This window comes from Chlorocebus sabaeus, chromosome 20, assembly GCF_047675955.1.
Source record: "Chlorocebus sabaeus isolate Y175 chromosome 20, mChlSab1.0.hap1, whole genome shotgun sequence".
NCBI classification, from domain to species: domain Eukaryota; kingdom Metazoa; phylum Chordata; class Mammalia; order Primates; family Cercopithecidae; genus Chlorocebus; species Chlorocebus sabaeus.
In genome coordinates this window covers 134,684,696-134,710,482 of record NC_132923.1, presented here as the reverse complement: position 1 = coordinate 134,710,482, position 25,787 = coordinate 134,684,696, and the positions used below count along the sequence as shown (strand labels likewise).

At 59.1% G+C, this 25,787-nt stretch overlaps 1 protein-coding gene across 1 annotated transcript in view; it reads left to right on the top strand.

The window, feature by feature from the left end:
- Positions 1 to 20,483: 20,483 nt before the first annotated feature.
- Positions 20,484 to 25,787, top strand: part of PRKCZ (protein kinase C zeta) — a 142,640-nt gene continuing 137,336 nt past the window's right edge. Inside the window, exons 1-2 of the mRNA XM_073007928.1 lie at positions 20,484 to 20,797; positions 25,540 to 25,661. Of these exons, the coding sequence (XP_072864029.1) occupies positions 20,727 to 20,797; positions 25,540 to 25,661 (193 nt within the window). The 5' untranslated portion in view covers positions 20,484 to 20,726. The remainder of the gene's footprint in view (positions 20,798 to 25,539; positions 25,662 to 25,787) is intronic.

Here is a 25,787-nt window from a genome sequence, read left to right as displayed (position 1 = left end):
CAGCTAGGCCTAGGTGGCCCCCATCTCCATACCACTGGGGACCTGGGGGTGACCGTGTGAGTCACCTGTCCTTAGCAGCCCTGGCAGGGTGAGCAAGCAGCAAGATCAAGTCACCAGTGGGGCCCAGGCATTGCACCCGGGGACCAATGCAGGCTGAGATGCTTCCCTCAGGGCCAGGCTGTGCCCCAGAGCAGATGAGGGCATTGCCCACCACTGCCCAGACCATGCCCCATGCACCACCTCTGTCCCCTGCTGGAAGGTCCCCCCACGCCACTTCCTAATGACCGCTCCTCATTTCCAGGCTGCCCTTTAGCACCCCTGCTCTGCAGGACAAGGCTGTGAGGCTTGGCAGGGCCGTTCTGCGGGTGGGACAGGCTAGGGATGGAGGGGGTGGGATGGACCAGGCTCTGGTGTGGCCACAAGCAGCACACAGAACAGAAGTGAGCTTTGGGGCAAGCAGAGAGCAGGTGGCCGGGCAGCAGCAGAACTGGATCTGGGTCAACTGGGGCTCCGGGCCACCTCCTGACACCAGGGTGAGGCGGCTGAGCCTGCCAGCTCCCTGTCCAAGGATGGAGACACCCCTGCAGGGCCGGCTCTCACCGTCCCGCCTCCTGCCCTCTGCTCCCTGGGCCTCCCTGCAGGGTTACCGCTCCCTCCTCCCTGGAGCCCACGTTGCTCTGGGGATAGGAGCCCAGGCCGCAGATGGCACACACTATAGCTATGGGATGGGCCCCAGGCTGCCCACCACCACTGCCCACCCCAGGCTCCCAGGCTCCCGCCCCAAGGGCAGGCCTTCCACCCAGGGCAGCCAGGGAGGGTCGGCTCCAACTCCTGGGCCTTTGGGGGAAGGGTGGGTTGGTTCAAGATTCTGGGAACTATTTGGGGGCATCCCCTGGACCTGGAGGCTGTTGAGCCACTCCCCACACCCCTCTCTGCTGCGAGGACCCTGGCCCCCATCTCTGCCTTGTCCTCCTTGCGGCCGCAGGCTGCCCTCTTTCCCGGGTTTGTACCCACCAGGAGCTATTTAAAGCCAGCCTTTGCAACTGCCTCGGGCACCCACGCAGCCAGGCCCGCCTGGGCAGCAGCCGTGCCTGATTCTGCAACCAGCAATCACTCCCCCCAGCAGGCTGCTGTTTCTGCCCACATATTTACAGGGCCAGGAAGGACGGGAGGGCGCATGCTTTCAAACGCGACTTCTATTCCGGTAGTGAGGGCAGGAGCAGACGAAGGCGGGGGCGGGTCAGGGTTTGCAGCGGAGAGGAACCTGTTTGGGGAGGGGATGCCAGTGTTGCCGAGACAGGGGCACCTGGGGCAGAGGCTGGTGGGCAGAGAGGCTGCCAGGGCTCCATATACCCTCATCTCAGCAGGGACAAGTCTTTGGGGGCTAGTGGCTTCCTGGTCTCCGTGGAAGCTGGACTGTGTACCATGAGCAGTGGCCCCTGAGTGCCCCTGAGAACTGGGCCCGCTCTTCCCTGAGGCTGCAGGACTCAGGTGGAGTGAAAGGGGACAGGACATTGGGGATAGCATCCAGCTTCTCTGTCCCATGGCAGGTGTGGGGCAGGCATCGGCTGTTACCCTGCCCCTCCCCTCCAGTGAGGCAGGCGGGTGCACAGGCCAAGTGGAGCTTACACCTAGGAGTGTCCTCCTGTGGGTTCCCCTACAAACAGAGACTGAGACAAGGACTTGGGTGCTGGAAGTTTATTTGGGGCTGGGGGTATCCGCTGCCTAAACAAAGTACCACAAACCAGGTACCTTAAAATGACAGAAATCTGTACTTTCCTGGAGACGAACGTCCAAAATCAAGATGCTGCAGGGCCAGTTCCCTCTGGAAGCGCCAGGGAGGACCCTCCCCCGGCCTCCCTCCCGCTTCTGGAGTTGCCGGAACCTCTGGCCCTCCTGGGCTGGCAGGTGCACTGCCCCAGCCTCTGCCTCCGTCTCTGAGTCATTTTGCTGTCTCTGTCTCTCCTCTTCTTCTTCTTCTCAGGGACCTGCCATCGGATTTCAGGTCCACTCTACTTTGGCCTTGTCTTAACTGCATCTGCAAAGACTCTAATTTGAAATAAGGTCAACATTCTGAGGTCCTGAGTGACTTTGGGAGCCATTCGGCTCCGTAGAGAGGGTGATCCACAGAGGCAGGAGCGAGAGCAGGGAGTGGGGAGGGATGAGGAAGGAGGAAAAACAGGAATGCACTTTTACAACCTGGCACGGCCAGGTCCCAGCCCCACTGGCGACCCTCTGCCCAGAGCCAAGGGGAATGTGCCTCCATATTGTCCTTTTAAGTTGCTTTTTAAATTTAAAACAAAACGTTTAGTATAGACAGGGTCTCACTATGTTGCCCAGGTTGGTCTCGAACTCCTGGGACTCAAGCGATCCTCCCACCTCAGCCTCTGAAAGCACTGGGATTACAGACATGAGCCATCCTGTGCAGCCTGAATTGTCCTTTTGAAGAATGAGTGGCTGGGCATTTATCCACCAACCCCCACCCAGCTCACATTCCCCAGGTCTGCCCTGCATGCAAGCTGGACGAGCGCCCTGCAATGCTATGGAGGGCGCTAGACACGGCACTGACCGCAAGTGCATTTTGTTTGTTTTTGAGATGGAATCTTGCTCTGTCCCCCAGGCTGGAGTGCAGTGGTGCAATCTCAGCTCACTGCAACCTCCGCCTCCTGGGTTCACGTGATTCTCCTGCTTCAGCCTCCCAAGTAGCTGGGACTACAGGTGCATGGCACCACATCCAGCTAATTTTTGTATTTTTAGTAGAGACAGGGTTTCACCACTTTGGCCAGGATGGTCTCGATCTCTTGACCTCATGATCTGCCCGCCTTGGTCTCCCAAAGTGCTGGGATTATAGGCCTGAGCCACTGTGCCCGGCCATGTGTGAGTTTTGTTTGTTTGTTTGTTTGTTTTTTGAGACAGAGACTTGTTCTGTCACTCAGGCTGGAGTGCAGTGGTGCAATCTCAGCTTACTGCAACCTCCGCCTCCCGGGTTCAAGTGATTCCCTTGCCTCAGCCTCCCAAGTAGCTGGGATTACAGGCACGCGCCACCACGCCCTGCTAATTTTTTGTATTTTAGTAGAGACGGGGTTTCACCATGTTGGCCAAGAAGGTCTCAATCTCCTGACCTCATGATCCGCCTGCCTCAGACTCCCAAAGTGTTGGGATTACAGGTGTGAGCCACTGCGCGCAGCCATGAGTGAGTTTTATCTGCCCCCACAGCTGCTGCTTAAACCAAATGCAGCCCGAAGGGCACAACCCAGGCCCCAGAGCAGCTGGGAGCCCGAGCACTGCTTGCATCTGTTCCGGCGGATGCCATGTTAAGCTTGTCTGTGGCTGATTCCTCAGGGTGGTGGCAGCCAAAGCAACAGAGACAGCCGTGGAAGTCGCGGGGGGGCTGGTGATGAGCCAGTCTGCAGGCACCCCCACGGCAGGAGGCCCTCCTCCTCCTCCACCCCGGCCCGCGCTCCTGCTGGCAGAGGTTACATCTGACGCTGTGACCCAGACCCCATCTGAGGAGTGAGCCTCAGTCACCGGCTTGTCAGGTGGGTGTCACTCATCGCCCACTCTGTGCCCCAGCATGGAAGCCACAGAAGTGATTCCTCCGAGCTCCAGGCATTGTCCTCCCTGGTCCTACAAGTGCTCCCTCATGCTAACCCAGTGGGATAACCCCTGCCTGTGCCCACAGCCCACCAGCCGGGGGGCTACAGAGGCAGCCTGACTTCCAAGCTGCTGTCCTTGCCGGGGTTGAACGTGGTTTCAGGGGCTCTGACTTTGCCTTCTCTGCCATGGTGGCCCTCACTCCACAGGTCAGGGAAACAGTGAGAGGATCCTGGCAGCTGCTCAGGGCCACCAACCTGCTGTGGACCTGCAGACCAGGGCACCACCACGGGATGGGTCCATAAACCCACTGGATGGCCACGGGCCGGGACCACATCGGTCACTTGGCATCCCCAGGACCCCATGCTGGCCAGGGGCTACTGTGACATGTTGGGTCTCCGGATGGCATCAGACCCAAGATCCCAAAGCCCTTCCCGTTGCGGGTGTCCTTTCTCCAGGACAGAGCTACTCTGGAGACGCAGCCACAATGGCTTCAGGGGAGTCCTCATCACACCTGCGTGTGGTTCATCACACCTGTGCAGTCCATCACACCTGCGTGTGGTTCATCACACCTGTGCAAACCATCACACCTGCGAGCAGTCCAGTGCACCTGCGTGTGGTCCATCGCACCTGTGTGTGGTTCATCACACCTGTGCAAACCATCACACCTGCGAACAGTCCATTGCACTTGTGCATGGTCCATCGCACCTGAGCGATCCATTGCACCTGCGTGGTCCATCACACCTGCACATGGCCCATCACACCTGCACATGGTTCATCACATCTGCATGCTATCCCTCACACCTGTGCGCAGTCCATCACACCTGTGCATGGTTCATCACACCTGAGTGCGGTTCATCAGGCCTGTGTGTGGTTCATCATGACTGTGTGATCACACCTGTGTGTGGTTCATTGCACATGCGTGCAGTCCATCACACCTGCGTGCAGTCCATCACACCTGTGTGTGGTTCATCATGCCTGTGTGTGGTTCATCACGCCTGTGTGGTTCATCACACCGGTGTGATCATGCCTGTATGCGGTTCATCATGCCCATGTATGGTTCATCACGCCTGTGTGTGGTTTATCACACCTGTGTATGGTTCATCACGCCTGTGTGTGGTTTATCACACCTGTGTATGGTTCATCACGCCTGTGTGTGGTTCATCATCACACCTGTGTGTGGTTCACATCTGCATGCGGTTCATCACACCTGCACATGGTCCATCACACTTGTATGTTGTTCATCATGCCTGTGTGATCACACCTGTGTGCGGATCATCATACCTGTGTGTGGTCCATCACACCTGTGTGCGGTTCATCATGCCTGTGTGATCACACCTGTGTACGGCTCATCATGCCTGTGTGATCACACCTGTGTACAGATCATCATGCCTGTGTGGTTCATCTCACCTTTGTGTGTTTCATCACGCCTGTGTGATCACTCCTGTGTGCGGTCCATCACACCTATGTGCGGTTCATCACACCTGTGTGTGGTGCTGCAGGGCCATTCTCCGAGGAGACCAAGGCTCTCCTCCAACCAGTGGTCATGGCTGCGTTCTGGAAATAAGAGTGGGAGTCACAGTTTCCCACCGTGCCTGCAGGTCCCAGCCTTCTCCTCCTGGCGTTTGTTTATTTCTGGTTATTCAAGTCCAGTGCCTACCTCAGCTAGCTGTTCATCGCCCACTCCAGGGACATGGTGGCCCATGAGCCACAGATCGTGAGGGTCAGGTACCCTGGCTGCCTCCATCACTGCGCTGACACCCACCTTGCCTCCAGCAGTTGGCACAGCCACACAGCTCCCATGGCAGGACCCAGGGCAGCACTTCCTCCTGCTAACACCATCCACGTAGCTCAGCTGTCCCGGAGCTTCTCAGCAGCTCTGCCTTGTGCCAGCACTGTGCTGGCTGTGCCACTGTGGGTGTGTCCTCTGGGCCCTCCTGGGACCCAGGCAGGTGGCAGTCCCTGTGGTCTCATCCAGTGGACCTGCCCCCTCGGCTGGGCAAGGCCCAGCACTTTGGGAGGTTGAGGTGGGAGGATTTATTGAGCTCAGGACTTCAACGCCAGCCCAGGAGACATAAGGAGACCCCATTTCTGCAAAAGAAAACAAAAATAGCCAGGTGTGGTGGTGCGCACCTGTGGTCCCAGCTACTTGGGAGGCTGAGGTGGGAGGATTGCTTGAGCCCAGGAATCCAAGGCTGCAGCGAGCTGTGACTGCACCACTGCACTCAGCCTGGGCAACAGAATGAGAGCTGTCTCAAAACAAAATTAAAAATGAATAAATCAATAAATAAACAATAAGCCCACCCCCAGTCCCAAGACCCTGCCTGAGTCTGTTTGGGCTGCCATAGACGGGTGGCTGATGAACAACAGGGTGATTTCCCACCGTTTTGGAGGGTGCAGGTCTGAGATGAGGGTGCTGGCGTGTTGGGGCCTGGTGAGGGCCCTCCTCCGGGTGTAGACGCCGGTTTCTCGTTGTGTCCTTATGTGAGAGAAAGTGGACAAAACCTTCTCAGGCCTCTTATGGGAGCGCTAATCCCACCAGGAGGCTCCACCCCGCTCACCTCATCACCTCCCAGAGGCCCCACCTCCTAATACCATCACCCCTGGCGGCAAGATTTCAACCTAGGAATTTTGGGGCAACAGAGACATTCAGCCCCCTACAGACCCCTTCCTCACACTCCTCCGGGTGAATCAGGACTAGCTCTGTCTCGCGGGGACGTGAAATCCGTCATCATAAATGGCTGCTTCTATGTGCCCCCCATCCAGCATCCTCCACATCATCCCAGCTGCGACCGCCTGTTCTCACCAGAGCCCGTCAGTCAAGACCCACAGCGACCCGAGCCGTCGCCTCCCTGCTTGGGCCGTGCGGAGGCTCCAGCTTTAGTTCTGGCTGCAGGGAGAGAAGGCAGGGCAGACTCTGAAGGGGACAAGTGTTATGAGTAACATCCCCCAGGAGACACTGAAGTCCTAGCCCCTGGTACCTGTGAGTGGGACCTTACTTGGAAATAGGGTTTTTGGAGATGTAAGTTAGATGGAGTCCTATTAGATTAGGGTAAGCCCTACATCCAAACACTGTGTCCTTCTAGAGGAGGAGACACAGAGGCAGGGGGAGGAAGACTGGGAGGGAACAGACAGAGATTGAGGTGACATGCCTACAAGCCAAGGATTGCCAGCACCAGGAGAGAGGCCCAGGGCAGACCCTCCCACACAGCTGCAGAAACACCAGCACTGCCCACACCTTGGTTTGGGACTTCAGGCCTCCAGAGCTATGAGACAATACATTCCTGTTGCCTGAAGTCACCTAGTTTGTGGCCATTTGTCATGGCAGCCCCAGGAAACTGATACAACCATCATCTTGCAAGGTAGGTGCCCCAGATAAGATATTTTCAGGGACTCCAGACAGAAGTCTCCTCTCCTCTCCTCCAACAAGTGGGGTGGAATTTGGGAGCACAACATTCACAGGTGAATTCACCCACAATGACCCCAAACCAGGCCCAGTTCTGATGCCTTCCCTGCCAGCTGCACTTGGCATAGCCGACTCCCACGGCTGCACGGCAGTCTTCTCTGGGATCTGTCGCTCTTCTGCTCAGCTATTGGGCCTGATTTTCAGCACCATCTGCTTTCTGGCTGCAGGAGAGGAGGGTCTCTTTCAATGCCACCATGGAGAACTTTCTGGCTTCCACCACATTCCCTGAGGCCATAGTTGGTTCCAGACTCAGCCCTGGTGAGGGCTCTGCAGGCCGGCTTTCAGCTCCCCACCTTCCACCTGCAGGAGACCCTCATTGTCACTGTCCTGGTGAAAGACCCAGTGCCACAACCCCACCCTGGAATCGGCCACCTCCAGGACCAACCGTCTTAGCTTGGGTGATCCCCAAAGCAGAGCCTGATATGAGACTTCAGTGCATGTAGTTATTTTGGGGGTGATCCCAGGAGGTAGGAGTGAGGAGTGGGGTGAGACAGGGAGGAGGACACGCCTGTTTTATTGCAGGGACTGCCTTGGGGGTCAGTTCTCCTATCCCCACATCCCTGGGACCCTCTGAGGAGCCACAGGAATGCACCTCAGAGTTGTCCTTCTAAGCATGGGATGCTGGGGCGTGGGGGAGCTAATTTGCAGCCCCGTGGCCTGAGGGGTGTCCCCAGGGGAGAACTCCCCACCTTTCAGGCCGCACTGCACTTGGGCTGAGCAGTTTGCTGAGGAGTCCGAGAAAGTCCCAAGGCAGAACAGCTGCAGAGGCAGGGGGAACGTTTGGATGAGACTTGCCTGGCAACGGCCCACCCTGGCTGCTCTGAAACTACAGGCAAGCAGAGGGCATATGGCCCAGGGCACCAAAAGCATCTACGGCCAAGAGCTGTGGATTTCCCGCAAAATTAACCTAACCATTTTGGGGGAAATGAACACGCTTCTCTCTCTTGCCTTCCTGAGTACGGGGCTTCTCCGGTGTCGGTGGCTGGGAGTGTGGGCTCTGGAGGGAGCCTGGCATGAGCCTTGGCCCTGACCAGTTGACCAGCTATTCAGACCAGATATGTAACCCTGGGCAAGGCACTTAGCCCCCTGAGCCTCAACATCTTCATCCCTCAAATAGGGACGGGGACGATCCTCTCCTCACTGGGTTATTTTGAGCATCAACAGGTATCATTAGCCAGATGCAGCCAGGCCAGTGCCTGGCAGGGCTACGGCTCAGTCATTTGCTTTTATTAGTTGGTCCAAGGCAGTCGTCTGCCTAGCTTGGGCGGAGATTAGCCTTGTCAGAGAAGAAATGCAAAAAGAACACTCGTTACTATTTAGGTTTAGACACTGGAAATAGGATTTGCAGCAAGACAATAGCCTTGCAATCTGGACTATTGTGTTAAAAATTCCCTAACTGGCTGGGCGCGGTGGCTCATGTCTGTAATCCCAGCACTTTGGGAGGCTGAGGCGGGGCCGCGGGGAGGATCACCTGAGGTCAGGAGTTCAAGACCAGCCTGGCCAACATGGTGAAATATGTATCTACTGAAAATACAAAAATTAGCTGGGTTTGGTAGCACATGCCTATAATCCCACCTACTCCAGAGACTGAGGCACAAGAATCACTTGAACCCAGGAGGTGGAGTTTGCAGTGAGCTGAGATTGTGCCACTGCACTCCAGCCTCAGCAACAGAGTGAGACTCTGTCTCAAACAAACAAACAAACAAAAATTTCCCTAACCAGGCCAGGCGTGGTGTAATCTCAGCACTTTGCCTGTAATCTCAGCATTTTGGGAGGCAGAGGTGGGCAGATCACTTGAGCTGAGGAGTTCAAGATCACCCTGGGCAACATGGCGAAATCCCATTTCTACAAAATATACAAAAATTAGCCAGGTGTGATGACGCTTGCCTATGGTCCCAGCTACTCAGGAGGCTGGGGCAGGAGGATTGCTTAAGCTCAGGAGGTCGAGGCTACAGTGAGCCATGATCGTGCCACTGCACTCTAGCCTGGGCAACAGAGTGAGACCCCATCTCTAACACCCCATTTCGTAACCTCTCTCAGCTCCCAGTTACCACACCCCCAAGGGCTATCAGAGGAGATTCGGTCATTGGCCTGCTCTTCAGTGTGCTGTGAATCAGGCTTGCTGCCCTAGGGAGAAGGATTTGACCTAAGAAATGGGGAAAACCCACCTTTCCAGGCCTGGGATAGTTGGAAGGAGGAGGCAGGCACAGGGTGGAGGAAGAGGACTCCTGACGGCTCCCAGCACTCAGTAACTTCACTGGCCACTGTGGCCACACAGGGTGGGTTGTCTGCCCTGCCATCTTGAGCTTCTAGAGTGGCTGGTTTGCATCCACTGAGGCTGAGGGAGAGACCCTAGGAGAGAAGCTGGAGGCTCCACCAAGGCTGAGGAGCTGAATGGCAAGTTGGAGGCAAGGGGCCTGGTCAGGCACTTGCTGTCACCAGATCAAATCTTCCGTTTCTGGCCAGGTGGCTCAGGCCTGTAATCCCAGCACTTTGGGAGGCCGAGCAGGTAGATCACCTGAGGTCAGGTGTTTGAGACCAGCCTGGCCAATATGGCGAAACCCCGTCTCTACTAAAAATACAAAAATTAGCCAGGCGTGGTGGTGGGCACCTGTAGTCCCAGCTACTCGGGAGGCTGAGGCAGGAGAATGGCGTGAACCCGGGAGGCGGAGCTTGCAGTCAGCTAATATCATGCCACTGTACTCCAGCCTGGGCGACAGAGCAAGACTCCGTCTAAAAAAAAATGAAAAAACAGTCTTTTGTCTCTGACCCAGGAGTCTTGTGTCTTCTGCCAGCATCCATGCGACTGGGGCCAGCTAATTTGTCCAGTCTCAGGTCCCTCACAGCTCCAGACAGTTCCTCCACCACAGTATCAGCTGTGGGTGCAAACAGAATGCCCGGGTCCCAGCTGCCCAACCTCGCCTAGCAAGCCTCAGGGCAGCCACTCTACAGCCAGGTACAGCGAGGGTCTGGGGCACTTTTGGATCTGAGGAGCCCCCCAAGCCTCTGCCTTGACTTTCCCTCCACACCCAGATGTCATCTCGTGGGGGACGCAGGAGCCCCTTTCCCTCCACACCCAGATGTCATCTCGTGGGGGACATAAGACGGATCAGCCACTGCTGAAGACTGAGGAGAACCTGAGCACTTATTCGAATGATGGGTTCAGAGGGACTTGAGCTATTGCTTTTCCTGCTGCCTGGTACATGGGGGCTCCAGAAGGGAGAAGGGATGGAAGAGAGTTAAACCGCAATACTCTCTTCCCCTCCCAGTTCCATGGCCTCTAACCGTGCCCCCCACCCCACGTGTCCCTGGGAAGGGCTGAGGACTGCCCTGCTGGGGGCCTGACCTGGGTCCCATAGGACTTGTTCTGGCCTTGGGGTTCCCCACTTTCCCAGCCGTGAAGCAGAGACGGGGCTGGCTGGAGCCGGCTCGCAGCCCCGAGTGGGCCTGGGACCCAGTGGCAGTGGATACACCCTGGGTATCCAAGCAATGCTCAGGTCAGAAGAGCCACAACAAGGACACAGCTCGACCACGAGCAAACACAACTCGGCCACATGAGACAGCGTTGCAACAAGCCGGGCATCGGGCTGACAGCTCGAGCCCGTGAATCGCCCCCACCCACTTGTGGTGCAGTTCCCGCCTCACACAGGAGGAACCCGAGTACCAGCAAAGTGAAGGGACCAGCGCCTGACCACAGAGTGGGAAGGGTTCCAGTCCAGCTGGCTCAGATACCCCCTACATCCTCAGACCTGCATTAGGGAGCTTCCCCGAGTGCCCCCCAGGCCAGTCCACGCCCTGGTCGGCAGAAGCCGCTGCACCAGGAGAGCCCCACCCCTTCGCCCCTGCAGGGCACTCCTGAGCTGGTGACAAGGTCCCCAGGTCTGCTCCTTGCAAGAGGGGCTGGGACACTTTCCAAAGAGAGAGATGCTGGTACACAGTGCAGCTGCAAGGCCTGGGGTTTGGAGCCTCCCTGCTGGGCAGGGCCCTGTCCATCCATCTGCTGGCTTGTTGGGGCCGGTGCCACCTGGCAGGGGGCATGGCTCCTTCTGTCCCAGCAGAGCTGCTTTTGCCTGGGGAGCAACAGAGTATGTGCCTGCACGTGTGCATGCGTGCTGTCTGTGCATGTGTGTGCTGTGTGTGGGTGTGTGCATGTGTGTGCACGCGTACTGTGTGTGCACGTGGTGTGGGCATGGGCATAAGTGTGCCTGTGTGTGCATGTGTGCCATCTGCATGTGTGTGGATGTGTGCATGCATGTCCGTGTGTGTGTGCTGTGTGAATGTGAAACTCTCCATCTCAAAGGCCACAGAGCCACCAGCCAAGCAGAGTCCACAGTGGACCCCACTCTGCTGCCGGCCACAGTCGCCCCCCACCTTGGTCCTGGCGGCTGACGTGGAGGAAGACCTCTGGTTCACAGCAGTGCTTGCATTTCCAGGTCTTTCCTTGAGATGGATCCCAGAAGTGGAGTTGTGAGACCAGATGACGTGGCCATCTTTGAGGCTCTGGGTGCCTTCTGTCAGGCTGCTTTCTAGAAGATGGTCCCAGGGCAGGCCGTGGTGGCTCACGACTGTAATCCCAGCACTTTGGGAGGCCGAGGTGGGGGGATCATGAGGTCAGGAGATCGAGACCATCCTGGCTAACACAGTGAAACCCCATCTCTACTAAAAATACAAAAAAATTAGCTGGGTGTGGTGGCGGGCGCCTATAGTCCCCGCTACTCAGGAGACTGAGACAGGAGAATGGCGTGAACCCGGGAGGCGGAGCTTGCAGTGAGCTGAGATCGAGTCACTGCACTCCAGCCTGGGTGACAGAGAGAGACTTCATCTCAAAAAAAAAAAAAAAAAAAGAAGATGGTCCCAGATGCAGCTCCCATGGTGGGTGGCATACAAGTACCCTTCTCTCACATCCTTGCCAGGCCGGGAGATCCAAAGGACGAGCCCTTGGCCCTGTCTTTCTAGGGCAGCCTGGCCCTTGAGCGGTTCATAAGCACCACCAGGCCTCAGGACTCCCGGGGCTCTGGCACTCAGTCTTTGAGTAAAAGGCAAAGACAACTGGGGAGGGCGGGTCTCACAGGGACCTTGGCTGATGGGTCCTCCAGCCTGGTGTGGACGGGTGTGGCAGGCTGGGGAGGAGCTCAGGGGAGGGTGCACAGGCCTTTCCGGCCCCTGCTTCGGCATCTCCCCGTGAAGGTTTGAGTGAACTGAGATTTTGTCTGTTTTCACGAGGCTAAAATAGTGTGTGGAGCAGTCCCAGGAACAGTCCCCAGCATTGCCATGGTGACCGTGGTTCTGCTGCTGCCTCCTCAGACGCACCAGCCTTGCACCGTGTCTGAAATAACCCCAGGCAGCTGAGGGCGGTGGAGGTGGGAGCCCACCACCCAGCAGGAACTGCTGGACCCCGCAGTGCAGGAGAGGCAGGGCCCGCACACGGTGCTGACCAGGTGGTCTCGGGTCCCGGCGCTCTGTCCCCGCACAGGTCTCAGGAGAGGTGCTCCACTCTGAGGGCATGTCCAGCTCAGAGAAGGGGACATGCAGTATGTAACCCAGCAGCCTGGGCCCTGAGGTCCCGCCCCATCCCTGCCCTGCCCAGGCCCTGCCCGCTGCCGGTGTGTGTACCTGGACCAGGCATGGAGTGACCCCGGCCCTGGTGTCTCATCCACAGAATAGGGTCATGATTCTCACCTCCTAGGGATGGGCTGAGGGTCCCAGAGGTGATGTCGGACACAGACGGTCCTCCAAGGGAAGGCATCATTGTGCGGGGTCGGGGCCTGGAGAGGGGCTGTGCCTCCTGGTGAGACTCAGCTGGGGAAGCTGTGCGCAGAGCTCAGCCTGGCAGTGTCCAGTCCTTTCCTGCCTCCCCTGGGTGCCCTCCCAGCTGCTCTATCTTCCAGGTCAGCCTCCTTTTGCCTCCCCTGGCCTCTCCAAACCCTGGACACAGCAACCTCACCTCCTCCTCACTGTGTTGGCTCTGCTGGGAGTGGCAGTGCCCAGCTCCTCCAGCAGTATGTGCGTGCACACACACACACGTCCACTCAGACAGCTCCACACACACACAGGTACACAGAGCTACAGACACACACACAGGTACACGCAGAGAGTTACACACAGGTACACACAGAGAGCTCCACACACACACAGGTACACACAGAACTACAGACACACACACAGGTACACATAGAGAGCTACAGACACACACACACAGGTACACACAGAACTACAGAAACACAGGTACACATAGAGCTACAGACACACACACAGGTACACACAGAGAGCTACACACACACAGGTACACATAGACAGCTCCACACACACACAGGTACACATAGAGAGCTCCACACACACAGGTACACATAGAGCTACAGACACACACACACAGGTACACACAGAGAGCTCCACACACACACAGGAACACACAGAACTACAGACACACACACAGGTACACATAGAGAGCTACACACACACAGGTACACATAGAGCTACAGACACACACACAGTTACACACAGAGAGCTACACACACACAGGTACACATAGAGCTACAGACACACACACACAGTTACACACAGACAGCTACACACACACAGGTACGCATAGACAGCTCCACACACACACACAGGTCTACACAGAACTACAGACACAGGTACACACAGAGAGCTACACACACACACACACACACACACACACACACACCCCCCACAGGTACCTGTGGAGAACTACACACATATATGCAGAGACTGAATTCGTGGGGTCCCATCTGAAGATTTATTTTTTAAGTTATTATTATTATTTTTTTAGAGGCTGGGCTTCGCTCTGTTGCCCAGGCTGGAGTGCAGTGGTGCCGTATCTCAGCTCACTGCAGCCTCCACCTCCTGGGCTCAGGTGGTCCTCTCACCTCAGCCTCCCGAGCAGCTGGGACCACAAGCACACACCACCGCACCTAGCTAATTTTTAAGCTTTTTGTAGAGACGGGATTCACCATGTTGCCCAGGATTTTCTAAAACTCCAGGCCTCCAGCGATCCGCCTGCCTCGCTCTTCCCAAGTGCTGGGATTGCAGGCGTGAGCCACCGCGCCCGGCCCAATCCGCAGATTTTAAGCAGGGACGACTTAAAACCAGGATTGCTGAGCTGCGACGAGGGTGGCCGCGAGGCGGACTCCCAGGCGGGGCTGAAAAGGAGGCAGCCGCGCCGAGCAGGAAGAGCCTCGGGGTGGGGCGGGAGGCCCCGGAGCCAGAGCTGGCAGAGCCGGCGCTGCGCGGCCGCCCAGGGACCCACGTGCGGGACGAGCTCCCCGGGCCTCCACGCGCCGCCAGCCCGACCCCGTCTCCCCGCGCGTCCCTCCCGCGCCCCCTCCTGGGCAAGCTCCGCACTGCACGCGGCCGCCGGCAGCCCGGGACCCGCTCAGCGCCCCGAGGCCAGGCAGCCCGCAGGGAAGGTGCCAGGCCTGAAAGGCCGCCGAAGCAATGGCGCCCGGAAACTCGGGCGCTGGAGGGCGGCTGTGGAGTGAGGGGCACACGGACGCGTGGACGCAGTTACCGACAGACACACGTGCGCTGGCACATGCACGCAGATGCAGGCACAGCTGTAGACACAGACACAGACACGGGGGCACAGAAACGCACACAGGCTGGGCCGGTGGCTCAATGGCACCAGGATGGCTTGAGCCCAGGAGTTTTGTGTTTTTTTTTTTTTTTTTTTTTGGTTTTTTTTTTTTGAGACGGAGTCTCGCTCCGTACCCCAGGCTGGAGTGCACTGGCCGGATCTCAGCTCACTGCAAGCTCCGCCTCCCGGGTTTACGCCATTCTCCTGCCTCAGCCTCCCGAGTAGCTGGGACTACAGGCGCCCCCCACCACGCCCGGCTAGTTTTTTTTTTTTGTATTTTTTAGTAGAGACGGGGTTTCACTGTGTTAGCCAGGATGGTCTCGATTTCCTGACCTCGTGATCCACCCGTCTCGGCCTCCCAAAGTGCTGGGATTACAGGCTTGAGCCACCGTGCCCGGCCCCCAAGCCCAGGAGTTTTAAGGTCAGCCTGGGAAACGTAGTCCTTGTCTACAAAAAATACAAAAATTAGCTGGGCGCGGTGGTGCGTACCTATGGTCCCAGCTATCCAAAAGGCTGAGGTGGGAGGATCACCTGAGCCCAGGAGGTCCAGGCTGCAGTGAGCCGAGACATGGCACCACTGCACTCCAGCCTGGGTGACACAGTGAGAGCCTGCCTAAAAACAAAACAAAAAGCAGGAAAAAAAAACCCACACGCACAGACACATGCATGCATGCATAGATACACATACGTCAACACAGATGCACAACCACAGACATATTTATACACACATGAGAACACAGATACACAGACACATGTATGCACACACACAATGCACACAGACACAAACACATATAGATTCAGACAAGCACACAGGCACTCACACCCCAGACCCTGTCTGAGGCTTCCCTGACCCTCTCTTCCCCTGACCCTCCTGGCTGGGGCAGCCTGGCCTCTTCACACTCCCTGCGCCCTTCACTCACAGAGCCCTTGCTCCCTGGGGCCACAGGGCTGCCCCACCGCACACATCGTCAGTCCCGGGGCCAGCCTCTCCCACGGGGACCTGGTCAGCCCTGCTCGGCCATTCTGCACTCCTGTGGTTCTCTGACAGTGGCCTGTCTCCAGCAGCGTCCCACGAGGAGACCCTGCCTGGCCGGCTCACTGCTGTATTCCTGGCTCAACTCCTGGTCCTCCATCCAGTAGGCCCTCAACCAACATCCATAGAATGAACCCATGCAGCTGACATTGTCACTTGAGCCAGTTTTTCCAAATCCCATGATCCCTGACACAGAAAGGAAACATCTGGCTAGTCCCTCCCACGGCTGCTGTGTCCAGAACCCGTCAGCAAACGCCTGGCCCTTCCTGTGATGGTCGTCGGAGGACCCCACAGGGCAGCCTCACATCTGGCAGGAAGACCCACCCGGGCCCCATGGGCTCTGTGAGATGCCCGCTCCTGCCGGGCACCTTTCTGGGCAGTCCCACGCATTGAGCCGGCACAAATGCAGTTTATGAAGCTGATGAGGGAGGCCTCCATGCTGGGGGCGCGGTGACGGGGACCCCATGGGCCCCAGCCAACCCCTCCCAGACGTCTGACGAATCACACAGCATAAACTGCCTCTCTTCTAAAAGGTCTCAACATCACTCGATGGTATCATCAAAGGGCTCTTCTAAGGAAAATCACAGGGTAGGCCTGGCAGCCGCACAGAGCCACCTTGGCCCGGGGGTCAGAGGCCACCCTCAGCCAGACCCTGCGCCCACACCGCCCTCTGCCGGTCAGCTCCCTACCCCATGCCCGGCGGTCACCCAGCACCTCCACCTGCGGTCCCAGGCTCCGGGAGAGGGAAGGCTATCTGCTTCACCGCCGGGGCTCTCGCTGCTCAGCTGGGGTTTTGGGAAGAGGCTTCACCTCTCCCTACACCACCTTTCTGTGTTGCTCCAGTTTTCTAAAAAGCCAGTGTGACTTTTATAACCCGTTTTATTTTTTTATTTAAAAAATAATAGGTGTTTATGATTATGAAAGTATATGAGGACTTTAAGAAAAATTTGGGAGCTACAGAAACCGGCGAGGTGGAAAGCCTGGCCTTTGGCCACCCAACAGCCTTTCTCAGAGCCTGCCCCGCCCACTCCAAGGGTCACCTCCACACCCCACCTGCCCCGGAGGCCCCAGGGCAAGTCCTTGGAAGATTCCAGGGCTGTGCCTCCTCGGTGTGCCAAGCTCAACGGGCGATGACTCTGTCCCCACCCACAGTCTTAGGAGGCTGCCTGATTCCAGCATTCTCGAGGGGTCCTTACCCAAGTCACTCACTCCTTCCCCGTGTGCCAGGTGCCTGGAGAGGCTGTGGGGACCTGGTCTAACAGGGCCCAGCCCTCGGCCAGGATCTGGATGGGAGTCGTTGGCAGATTCCAGAGCAAACACCCTGTATCTGTCACCGGGCAACACAGTGACACCACCGCCAGCCAGCAGGTCTATGAGGAAGCGCCCTCTGCCCTCAGGGGCCTCTCAGGGGCGCAGGCTCAGGGCAGAGGACCTGGGAACCTCCCTGTGACCTGCCCCATCTGCCCAGAGGCGGGTCCCAGGGCCTGGGCGGGTCAGGCCTTTGTTTTGCAGATCTCGTTAGTGGAGGCCTCTGCCTCCCGAGGGGAGGCCAGAGCAGGTACGGTGGGGGGGTGCGGGGGGAGGTTTTCGGGATATTTTGGGCAGCCCCTGTGCCCGAAGCCCTCTGCTGGAGCCTTTCGGGACCTGCATCTGCCCCCACCCCCTCCACCGGCATCAGGGCTGAACAAAGTCCGACACTGGGGTGGACTGTCCACCGAGGCCGCCCTCTCCCTCCCAACCCCACAGATAATAGAGCCCCGCCCCCATCTTCCCTCGCTGGGACTGGGGTACTGCCGTGACCCTGGGACTGGCTTTCAGGATGGAGGCTCCTGCCTGGCAGCATGGGTCTCCCTGGGGAGGCCAGCGCCAAGGGCCTGTCCCAGCAGGGGCGTCCCTGGTTAGAAAGGGTCCTCCGGGGGCCGGGCGCGGTGGCTCAAGCCTGTAATCCCAGCACTGTGGGAGGCCGAGACGGGCGGATCACGAGGTCAGGAGATCGAGACCATCCTGGCTAACACAGTGAAACCCCGTCTCTACTAAAAAATACAAAACACCAGCCGGGCGAGGTGGCGGCGCCTGTAGTCCCAGCTACTCGGGAGGCTGAGACAGGAGAATGGCAGGAACCCGGGAGGCGGAACTTGCAGTGAGCTGAGATCCGGCCACTGCACTCCAGCCTGGGCGGCAGAGCAAGACTCCGTCTCAAAAAAAAAAAAAAAAAGAAAGGGTCCTCCGGGACCTTGGGTGGGGCAGGCCCAGGGAGAGGTGTCCAGTGACAGGGAAGGACACAACCGAGGGTCCGTCCTGCCTGCTGTGGGCAGTGGCATCAAGGACCAGGCCTTGCTGCCTCCTTGGATCAGAACACCAACCAGGAAGTCCTGTGGGTGTCCAGTGGCCCCTTCCAGGCACCACCCCACTAAGGCGAAACCCTGCTCTTCCCTGCCCATCAGGAAGTGCCCGGCCATGTTGCCAGGCCGGACTCCAGATGAGGCCACAGCCCTGGCCATGGGGCCCAGCATAGGGGAGCTGGGCCGACGGGTGCCTGGCTCTGGGGCTGCTGCAGACACAGGTTCCCACTCATCACTGGGAATCTGGGAATCACTGCCAGGCCACCCCCTCACCCTCTACTCTCTGCCCCCCTTCACACCCAGCTGATGGGCATGGGGCTTTGTGCCTGTGTGAGGGATACACAGGGGGTTGCCCCATGGAGATGGGGGTGAGGAGTAGATTGCTGAAATGGGCATTAAGTATGCTAGAGACTCCAAGGAATGTGGGTGCCAGTCCAGCAGATCTCTGTAGGACGGTGCTCCTGGAAGAGGGAGTGACCATGCAAAGGTGGAGGCCGGGGCAGCCAGGAGGCCCGGAGGCCGAGGCAGAGGAGCTGGTTTTCCCTCTGGGAGCGATGGGAACCACTGGGGGACTTTGATGACCCAGAAAGATGGAGTGGGCACCACCGAGTTGGGGAAGAGGTCAGCTGAGAGGCTCATTAGGAGGATGCCTGGGGCTGGGTGAACCTTGTTTGGGAGCTTGGGGGGACCATCTGAGCTGGGGATGCGAAGTGGGCCAAAGGCTGAGGCCAGGGCTCCACACTTTTAAAAGCTGCAGACCAGGAGGGCAAAGGATGGGAGATTTGGGGAGCTGGAACCGGGGGTGGGGGATGTGTGAGCCTTCCCAGGAGTCTGATGCTAAAGGCCAAGAAAATGTCTGAGGTGGGCGTGGTGGCTCACGCCTATAATGCCAGCACTTTGGGAGGCCGAGGAAGGTGGATCACCTGAGGTCAGGAGTTGGAGACCAGCCTGGCCAATATGGAGAAACCTCGTCTCTACTAAAAATACAAAAATTAGCTGGGCGTGGTGGTGGACGTCTGTAATCCCAGCTACTTGGGAGACTGAGGCAGAAGAATTGCTTGAGCCCGAGAGGTGGAGGTTGTAGTGAGACGACATCATGCCATTGCACTCAGCCTGGGCAACAAGAGCAAAACTCCGTCTCAAATAAAAGAGAAAAAAAAAGAAAAGAAAACGTCTGAGAACCGACCCTTGTATTTAAAATGTGGAAGTGGGTGGTGGCAGGAGAGGTAGAGGGGGAGCGGGGCGGCTTGGCAGAAGCTTTGCTGTAGAGAGAGGCAGAGATGGGTCAGTGGGTGGAGGGAGGGTGCAAACGGTGTTTAAGAAGAAAGAACGACAGCTTCTGCATAGGAGAGGGGAACGCTGTCCACCTCTAGGGAGAACATGAGTTCTGTGGCCACAGGTCTCCCCAAGGCCTGGCATCAAGGATGCGCCAGGCACCCCACCTGCGGGATGAAAGCACGCGGTTGAAGTCCTGGTGGCTGTGTCTGGGTGAGGGGTGCGAGGGCGAGGGCGTGGCCTGAGCAGGTCCACTCGCAGGGGAGAGGGGCCGAGGTCAGGAGCTGGGTCTGGGGAGAGGGGCCGAGGTCAGGAGCTGGGTCTGGGGAGAGGGGCCGAGGTCAGGAGCTGGGTCTGGGTGTCCACCTGGTGCTTGGGTGAGGTCTTGCGAGCAGCAGGTCTGGGCTTCAGTGGATACAGACAGCAAGGGATCGCTGATAGGGAAAACTGGTCCGCATTTTCAGGGGAGGAGCCCAGGAGGCAGGGAGCTGGGCAGCGGTGGAATGGCCTGGAGGGCGATTGTCCAGATCAGCTCCCCCCCCACAAGTAAGGCCCAAGAGGCTGTGGCTTCAGAAATGAAGGTCATGGGCGACTCGGGGCAATGCCGCGTCCTTGACCTGGGCGGAGTGAGCGGTTGCACTCACGAGTGTGGACGGCCCTTCCCTACAGGGGACCTTGGATTCGATGGGGGCGAAGCGGGGGCTGGGGCCCAGAGAACCCGAGTCTGGACCCTCCCGTCCCTGACCCTGGCCGGGTTCTCCGCTCCTTGCAGCTTCAGTCCGGCATATGTGAGATGTCAGGAAACCCCTGGACGGCGGGGTCCTCGGGCTGGCAGGGCGCGCGCCGCAGGAGTTTCGATTCGGAGGGTCTGGGCGAGGGCCGAGAACTAGCGTTTCCAGCGAGTTCCCAAGTCCGCAGCTCCGTGCCCCAGGCCGGGGCCCCTCCGGTTGCCGGGCAGAGCCGCGCCGCGCGCGGTCCCATTGGTGCAGGTGCGCCGCGCCCCCCCCCCCCCGACAGGTAGCCCCGCCCGCGCCTCGCCATTGGGCCGCTGCCGGGGGTCCCTCGAGGATTGGCCCAGGTGGCGGCCCCCGCCTCGCCCTCATTGGCCGCAGGTGCCACCGCCCGCCCCGGGACCGCCCGCCCCGCGGATTGGCCGCCGGCTCCACCTCGGTCCGCCATGTTCGGACACCGCCCCCCCCGCCCCCGCCCCCGCCGGACGGTCCAGCCCCGCGCGCCCCCAGCTGCCGCCCCGCGCGCCGTGGGAGTTCCGGGGAGTTCCGCGGAGTTGGTCGGGCCGGGCCGGAGCCGTCGGTCCTGAGCGCTGCCTTCCGCGTTCCGCTGCGGCCCCACCTGGCGCCACCGCCCCGCGCCATGGCCGGAGCTCCCGGGGCGCAGCGCTGACGGCGGCCGGCGGAGCGCGCCATGCCCAGCAGGACCAGCCCCAAGATGGACGGGAGCAGCGGCCGCGTCCGCCTCAAGGCGCATTACGGAGGGTGAGCGGCTGGGAGGGCGGGGAGCGGCGGCGGGTGAGGCGGGGAGGGCGGGGAGGGCACAGCCGTCGGGGCTCCTGCGCTGGAGGGAGGGAGGGAGGGAGAGGGCGGCGAGGTCGCTGCGGGCCCGGGGCTGTTGCGGGAGGTCCTCGGTCCCCGCCCGTGAGCGTCACCCGCGGACACCTCGTGGGCAGCGCCGGCTCCTTCCCCGGGACCGGGTTTCCCTGGGGTCGGCCCCGCGCCGCGCGCTCCTCGGCCGGGTCACTGTGGTTGACGTTTTCGCTGGAAAGTTGGGCGGGGACATTCCGGCCGCAAACCTGTAAGGATTGAAAGTTTTCATCAAGTTGTAAAAACTCCTGGTGGGTTTCTTAAAATCAGCGTTTCCTAAATGTTCTCCCCGTTTACCCGGCCGGGGGTCTCGCTTTAGCCAAAGTCCGGAGACCCGGGGCGCGGGCGCGGTGGCTCCACTGCAGCCCCCGGCAGGGCTCCGGGTGGTCGGGTGGGGACAGGGGTTTCTGGAGGCGACGGCGCGGCCGAGACTCGCCCCGGGGCTTGCGTCGCACCCGCCCCCCGAAGCCTCTGCCTGGCTGTGGGAGGGGGCGCGGTCAGGGGCCGGAGCCGAGGGGTCCGGGGCAGCGCTGGTGGGGGTGGCGGGGTCTGCACCAGGTAGCCGGGCTCACAGGCACAGCGGAGGGGTCGCTGCCCCCCGAAGTGTGGGTGGTGGGGAAGGGAGGGCCCGTGGGTTTGTTCTTCCACCCATCTGCGTCCCCAGGAGCCCCGAACTCGGACCTCCGCTCCGGTGAGGGTGGCCGCTGCTGCGGAGAGGGAGGGGAGCGGACTGTGGGCTCCGGGCTTGCACTGGGTGGTCCTTGAGATCTTGAAAAGCTGCTCCTGCCCCGGTGCGCCCTCAGCCCCCGCGGTGGCAACCTGAGCCCCAGAGGCAGGGACGGCTGGCAGGGTTACGTGGGTGACATCTTCCCTGGGCCATGTCCTGTCAGGACAGTACCCCAGGGGTCTCTGTGGTGCCCTGCGAGTCTGAGCGGGTTCAGCTCCTTGCGAACCTTGTCTTGGGGTCTCGGGTCAGCCATCTGGGGCTGCTTGGCCCCGGGTTTGTTGAGGAGGCTCAGTTGTCTCTGGGAAGGTTGGGGTCTCTGCAGCCCCCCTCTGGCAAGCACCTGGAACCCTCGGGGTGCAGTGGGGTCGGGTTTGGTGCCAGAAAGCAGAAGAAAGGGATTTCTGGGGAACTGACCGTCCAACCCCACCCAAAGGGGTAGGGCAGCCATGTCTTTTGACCTGGAAGTCAGCCGGTTAAAACTTGGTGTGATTGAGGTCCTGGCTATTGGACTTATCCAGGGACCTGGGCTTGCTGTCTCCTTCCCAGCCTGGAGCCAACAAACTAGGCAACAGGTGATGGTGTGGAGGTCAGGGGCGTCCTGCAAGAGGGAGGTCCACACCCACAGGGCTGCAGGGGCCCAGACCCTCCTGCATTCCAGTGCCCGATTCCCGGGACCAAGGCTCAGGGGCAGTGCCCTGGAGTTCTGGGCCGCCCCGTCCTCCCTCTGTCCTGCTTTGGCCCCTGGGAGCACTTTGGTGGTGGGGTGGGTGTAATTCCACCCGGTGACTCTGGTTTCCCTGGGCTGGAGAGACCAGGCTCCCACCCCTTCCTCTTCTCTCCCTTCCCGGACTCTCTCCCCTCTCTCCCCACCCCTTCCTCTTCCTCCCTCCTTCCCTGTTGTTTTCCCTCCTCTTCCCGCTCTCCCCTCTCTCCCTTCCCTGCCACACCTCTTCCTTCACCTTCCTCCCTGTTCCAGGGCCTGTCTCCCCTCTGGGTCTTCCCTGCTCCTACCATTCCTTCTCTCCTCTGTCCCCTGCCAGGTCCTCCTCCTCTCTGCTGGAGAGTGTGTAGTGCCCTTCTCCCCATGCTGGCTCCTCTTCCCTCTTGGCACCCGTTGCCTCTCTGAGGGGACTGGCTGTAGGGTGGGACACTCAGGCCTTAGGGCAATGACGCAGTTCCAGAAAGTGGTTGCCAGGATGAGTACTGGGTTATTGGAAGCCCTAGAAACTCCGTCCCTGGGGTGAGACGCTGCTGTCCGTGGAGGTAGCTGAGTGTGGACACGTGGAAGACTAGTCTTTAGAAAAAGGAGGAGCTCTTCAGTCACCCCCATGGGGCATGGCCACCCCATCATCCTTGCCCGTCCCCCCAGGGCCCTCTGAGCACACTTGAGATCCAATCTTCGCCTCCCCCACTGGCTCCCTGTGGGCCTGAGGGGTCCCCGGACACCTGTGTTTTCAGGGAGTCCCAGGTGACCTGGGCCAGGCTCCCAGACCGAGTCTCAGATGCCCATTCTTCTAGAGTTGCAAACACTGGTGCTGGCTCTTCCCTTTTCCAGCTCAGACTTTTTTTTTTTGAGACAGAGTCTTGCTCTGTTACCCAGGCTGCAGTGGTGTGGTCTTGGCTCACTGCATCCTTCACCTCCCAGGTTCAAGTGATTCTCCTGCCTCAGCCTCCCGAGTAGCTAGGACTATAGACGCCTGCTACCACACCCGGCTAATCTTTTGTAGTTTCAGTAGAGATGGAGTTTCACTTTGTTGGCCAGGCTGGTCTTGAACTCCTGACCTCGTGATTTGCCCGCCTCGGCCTCCCAAAGCACTGGGATTAAAGGCGTGAGCCACCGCGCCTGGCCCAGCTCAGACAACTTTTGTGTTCAGGGAGGTTCTGTGTGCAAAGCCCAGAGACCAGAGCTCAGGGCTTGGTGCTGGGCCCCGCAGAGACACAGGAGTCTCTCCCTGGCTGCCCAGCTGGCTGCTGGGTGCTGGGTCCTGGACACCCCTGCCGAGGGGCACAGAGCAGCTGTTTGATTCAGGATTGGGATAGGGTTGGAAGTGGTGGCCCGACACTTCCCAAGTCCTGGGGTTTGACTGGAGCCACCCACCTGGCCTCCAGATTGGCAGGAAACTGGCTTCCACCTGGGGACAGGACTGTGTGGGGGCGGGGGCATGGGGCAGGAAGGGGTCAAAGGTGAAGGGATGGCTGACTCCCACTCTGGAGTTCCTGGTGGTCGGACTGTTGGACGCCAGGTCAGGCAGCAGGCATGGATGTCAGCTTGGGGCGAACCCAGGGTATTGGGTGTGTGACCCCTCCATTCCTCACTTTCCTAATCTGCCGTGATGCTGCGGGCTGTGGCGAAGACCAGCCAGGTTGGTTCCTGTGGGGTGCTCGGGTACTGGGGGCAGGTGCTGGGGGGCCAGTTCCAGCAGGAAGGGGTGGGTGACTGCGGCCCAGGGTGGGCTGGGTGAGGCCTGTGGGGCAGGTGGGCCCTGGGCTGCTATGCTGGGGCTGCAGCTGTGGATAGATCCTGTGTTCTGTTGCTCTGGAGTTCTTGTCTGGGACGAGAACTTTGTTTCTCGAAACTTGTCTGACGAATTCAGATAACCTTGTGGGGAGCCAGCAGTGTCTGCAAAGAGCAGAGCCTGTATCTCTGTGGTTTGGGACGTCTCACACCCCTTCAGGCTTCTTTTTATAGGCCCTGTGTTCTTGCCCCGCGCTCTTGTGGGTGTCAGAAAGCCGTAGATTTCTCTGAAATTTCGGTGTGTTCCACAAGGGTGTGATTCCTTCTCCGAGTTTCAGGAAACACCAGCTAGGCCCTGTGGTGGTCCCTCTCCTCCACGCAGGGTGAGACCAGCTCTTGCTCAGTGCAGGCGGTGATGGGGGGACCTCGGGTTTCTAGCAGCAGAGAAGCGCCAGCCTTCACAGGGTGCCTGGGGGTCCCTGAGCTTCTCCAGCCCCTGGGATCCAGGTCCTGTCTGGGGCTGAGAAGATAAAAGACACTGACACTGTGTGACTCGGTTTTCAAAAAAAGAAAAATTTGCCCAGGCTTCTGTCGTAGCCGCAGCAGCGGACCCAGTCCCCACTCTGGGGTCTAAAGAGTGACCTTTCGTTATGGAATTATTTAATCCCCTGCCTCTTCACCGCCTGAAGGTCTGGCCTCCACCACTGGCACTGTCGAGGTCTGGGAGCAGGTCTGACTGGGTTCCTTTACCTCACCGAAGCCAGGGGACCTGCACCGACCCAGCTTGTGTCCATCCCGGGGTCACCCACACTTGGGTGAACTTGAACGGGTGTCCGACCAGGTGCCGTTGCCAGGCCTCGCACAAGAGGGCACTTTCTTTTCTCCCAATTTGACCTCGTTCTTTCCAGCCAGGTAGGTCGCGCTTTCTTCTCTGTGCAGGGAAGTTGACGGTGGTCGTTTTTTTTTTTTTTTTTTTCCGAGACGGAGTCTTGCTCTGTCGCCCAGGCTGGAGTGCAGTGGCCGGATCTCAGCTCACTGCAAGCTCCGCCTCCCGGGTTCACGCCATTCTCCTGCCTCAGCCTCCCGAGTAGCTGGGACTACAGGCGCCCGCCACCTCGCCCGGCTAGTTTTTTGTGTTTTTTAGTAGAGACGGGGTTTCACCATGTTAGCCAGGATGGTCTCTTTCTCCTGACCTTGTGATCCGCCCGTCTCGGCCTCCCAAAGTGCTGGGATTACAGGCTTGAGCCACCGCGCCCGGCCGATGGTGGTCGTTTTTAAATGATGGTTATGGTTAATGGTTCTGTTTTGTGTTGGAGGGGCTGGGGGGAGGCTCTCATACTGTTTTTGGGGAAAGTTTCACTTATCTAATCCATGATTTGGTTAATCAGTCATAATTGTTTAATTTGATTCAAATACGCCCCCCGGTAACAGATGCCCGTGTCCCCTCCGCCCCAGGGACATCTTCATCACCAGCGTGGACGCCGCCACAACGTTCGAGGAGCTCTGCGAGGAAGTAAGAGACATGTGCCGTCTGCACCAGCAGCACCCGCTCACCCTCAAGTGGGTGGACAGCGAAGGTAGCCCTTGTCCCGTGTCGGCCGGTATCCTCAGCCTCAGGGGACTTCGCCAGGGCAGCCTCTTATGCGGGGTGTGATCAGCCTCTTCTGTGGGGAGACTTAAAACCGTGGAATTGAACTTGTTGG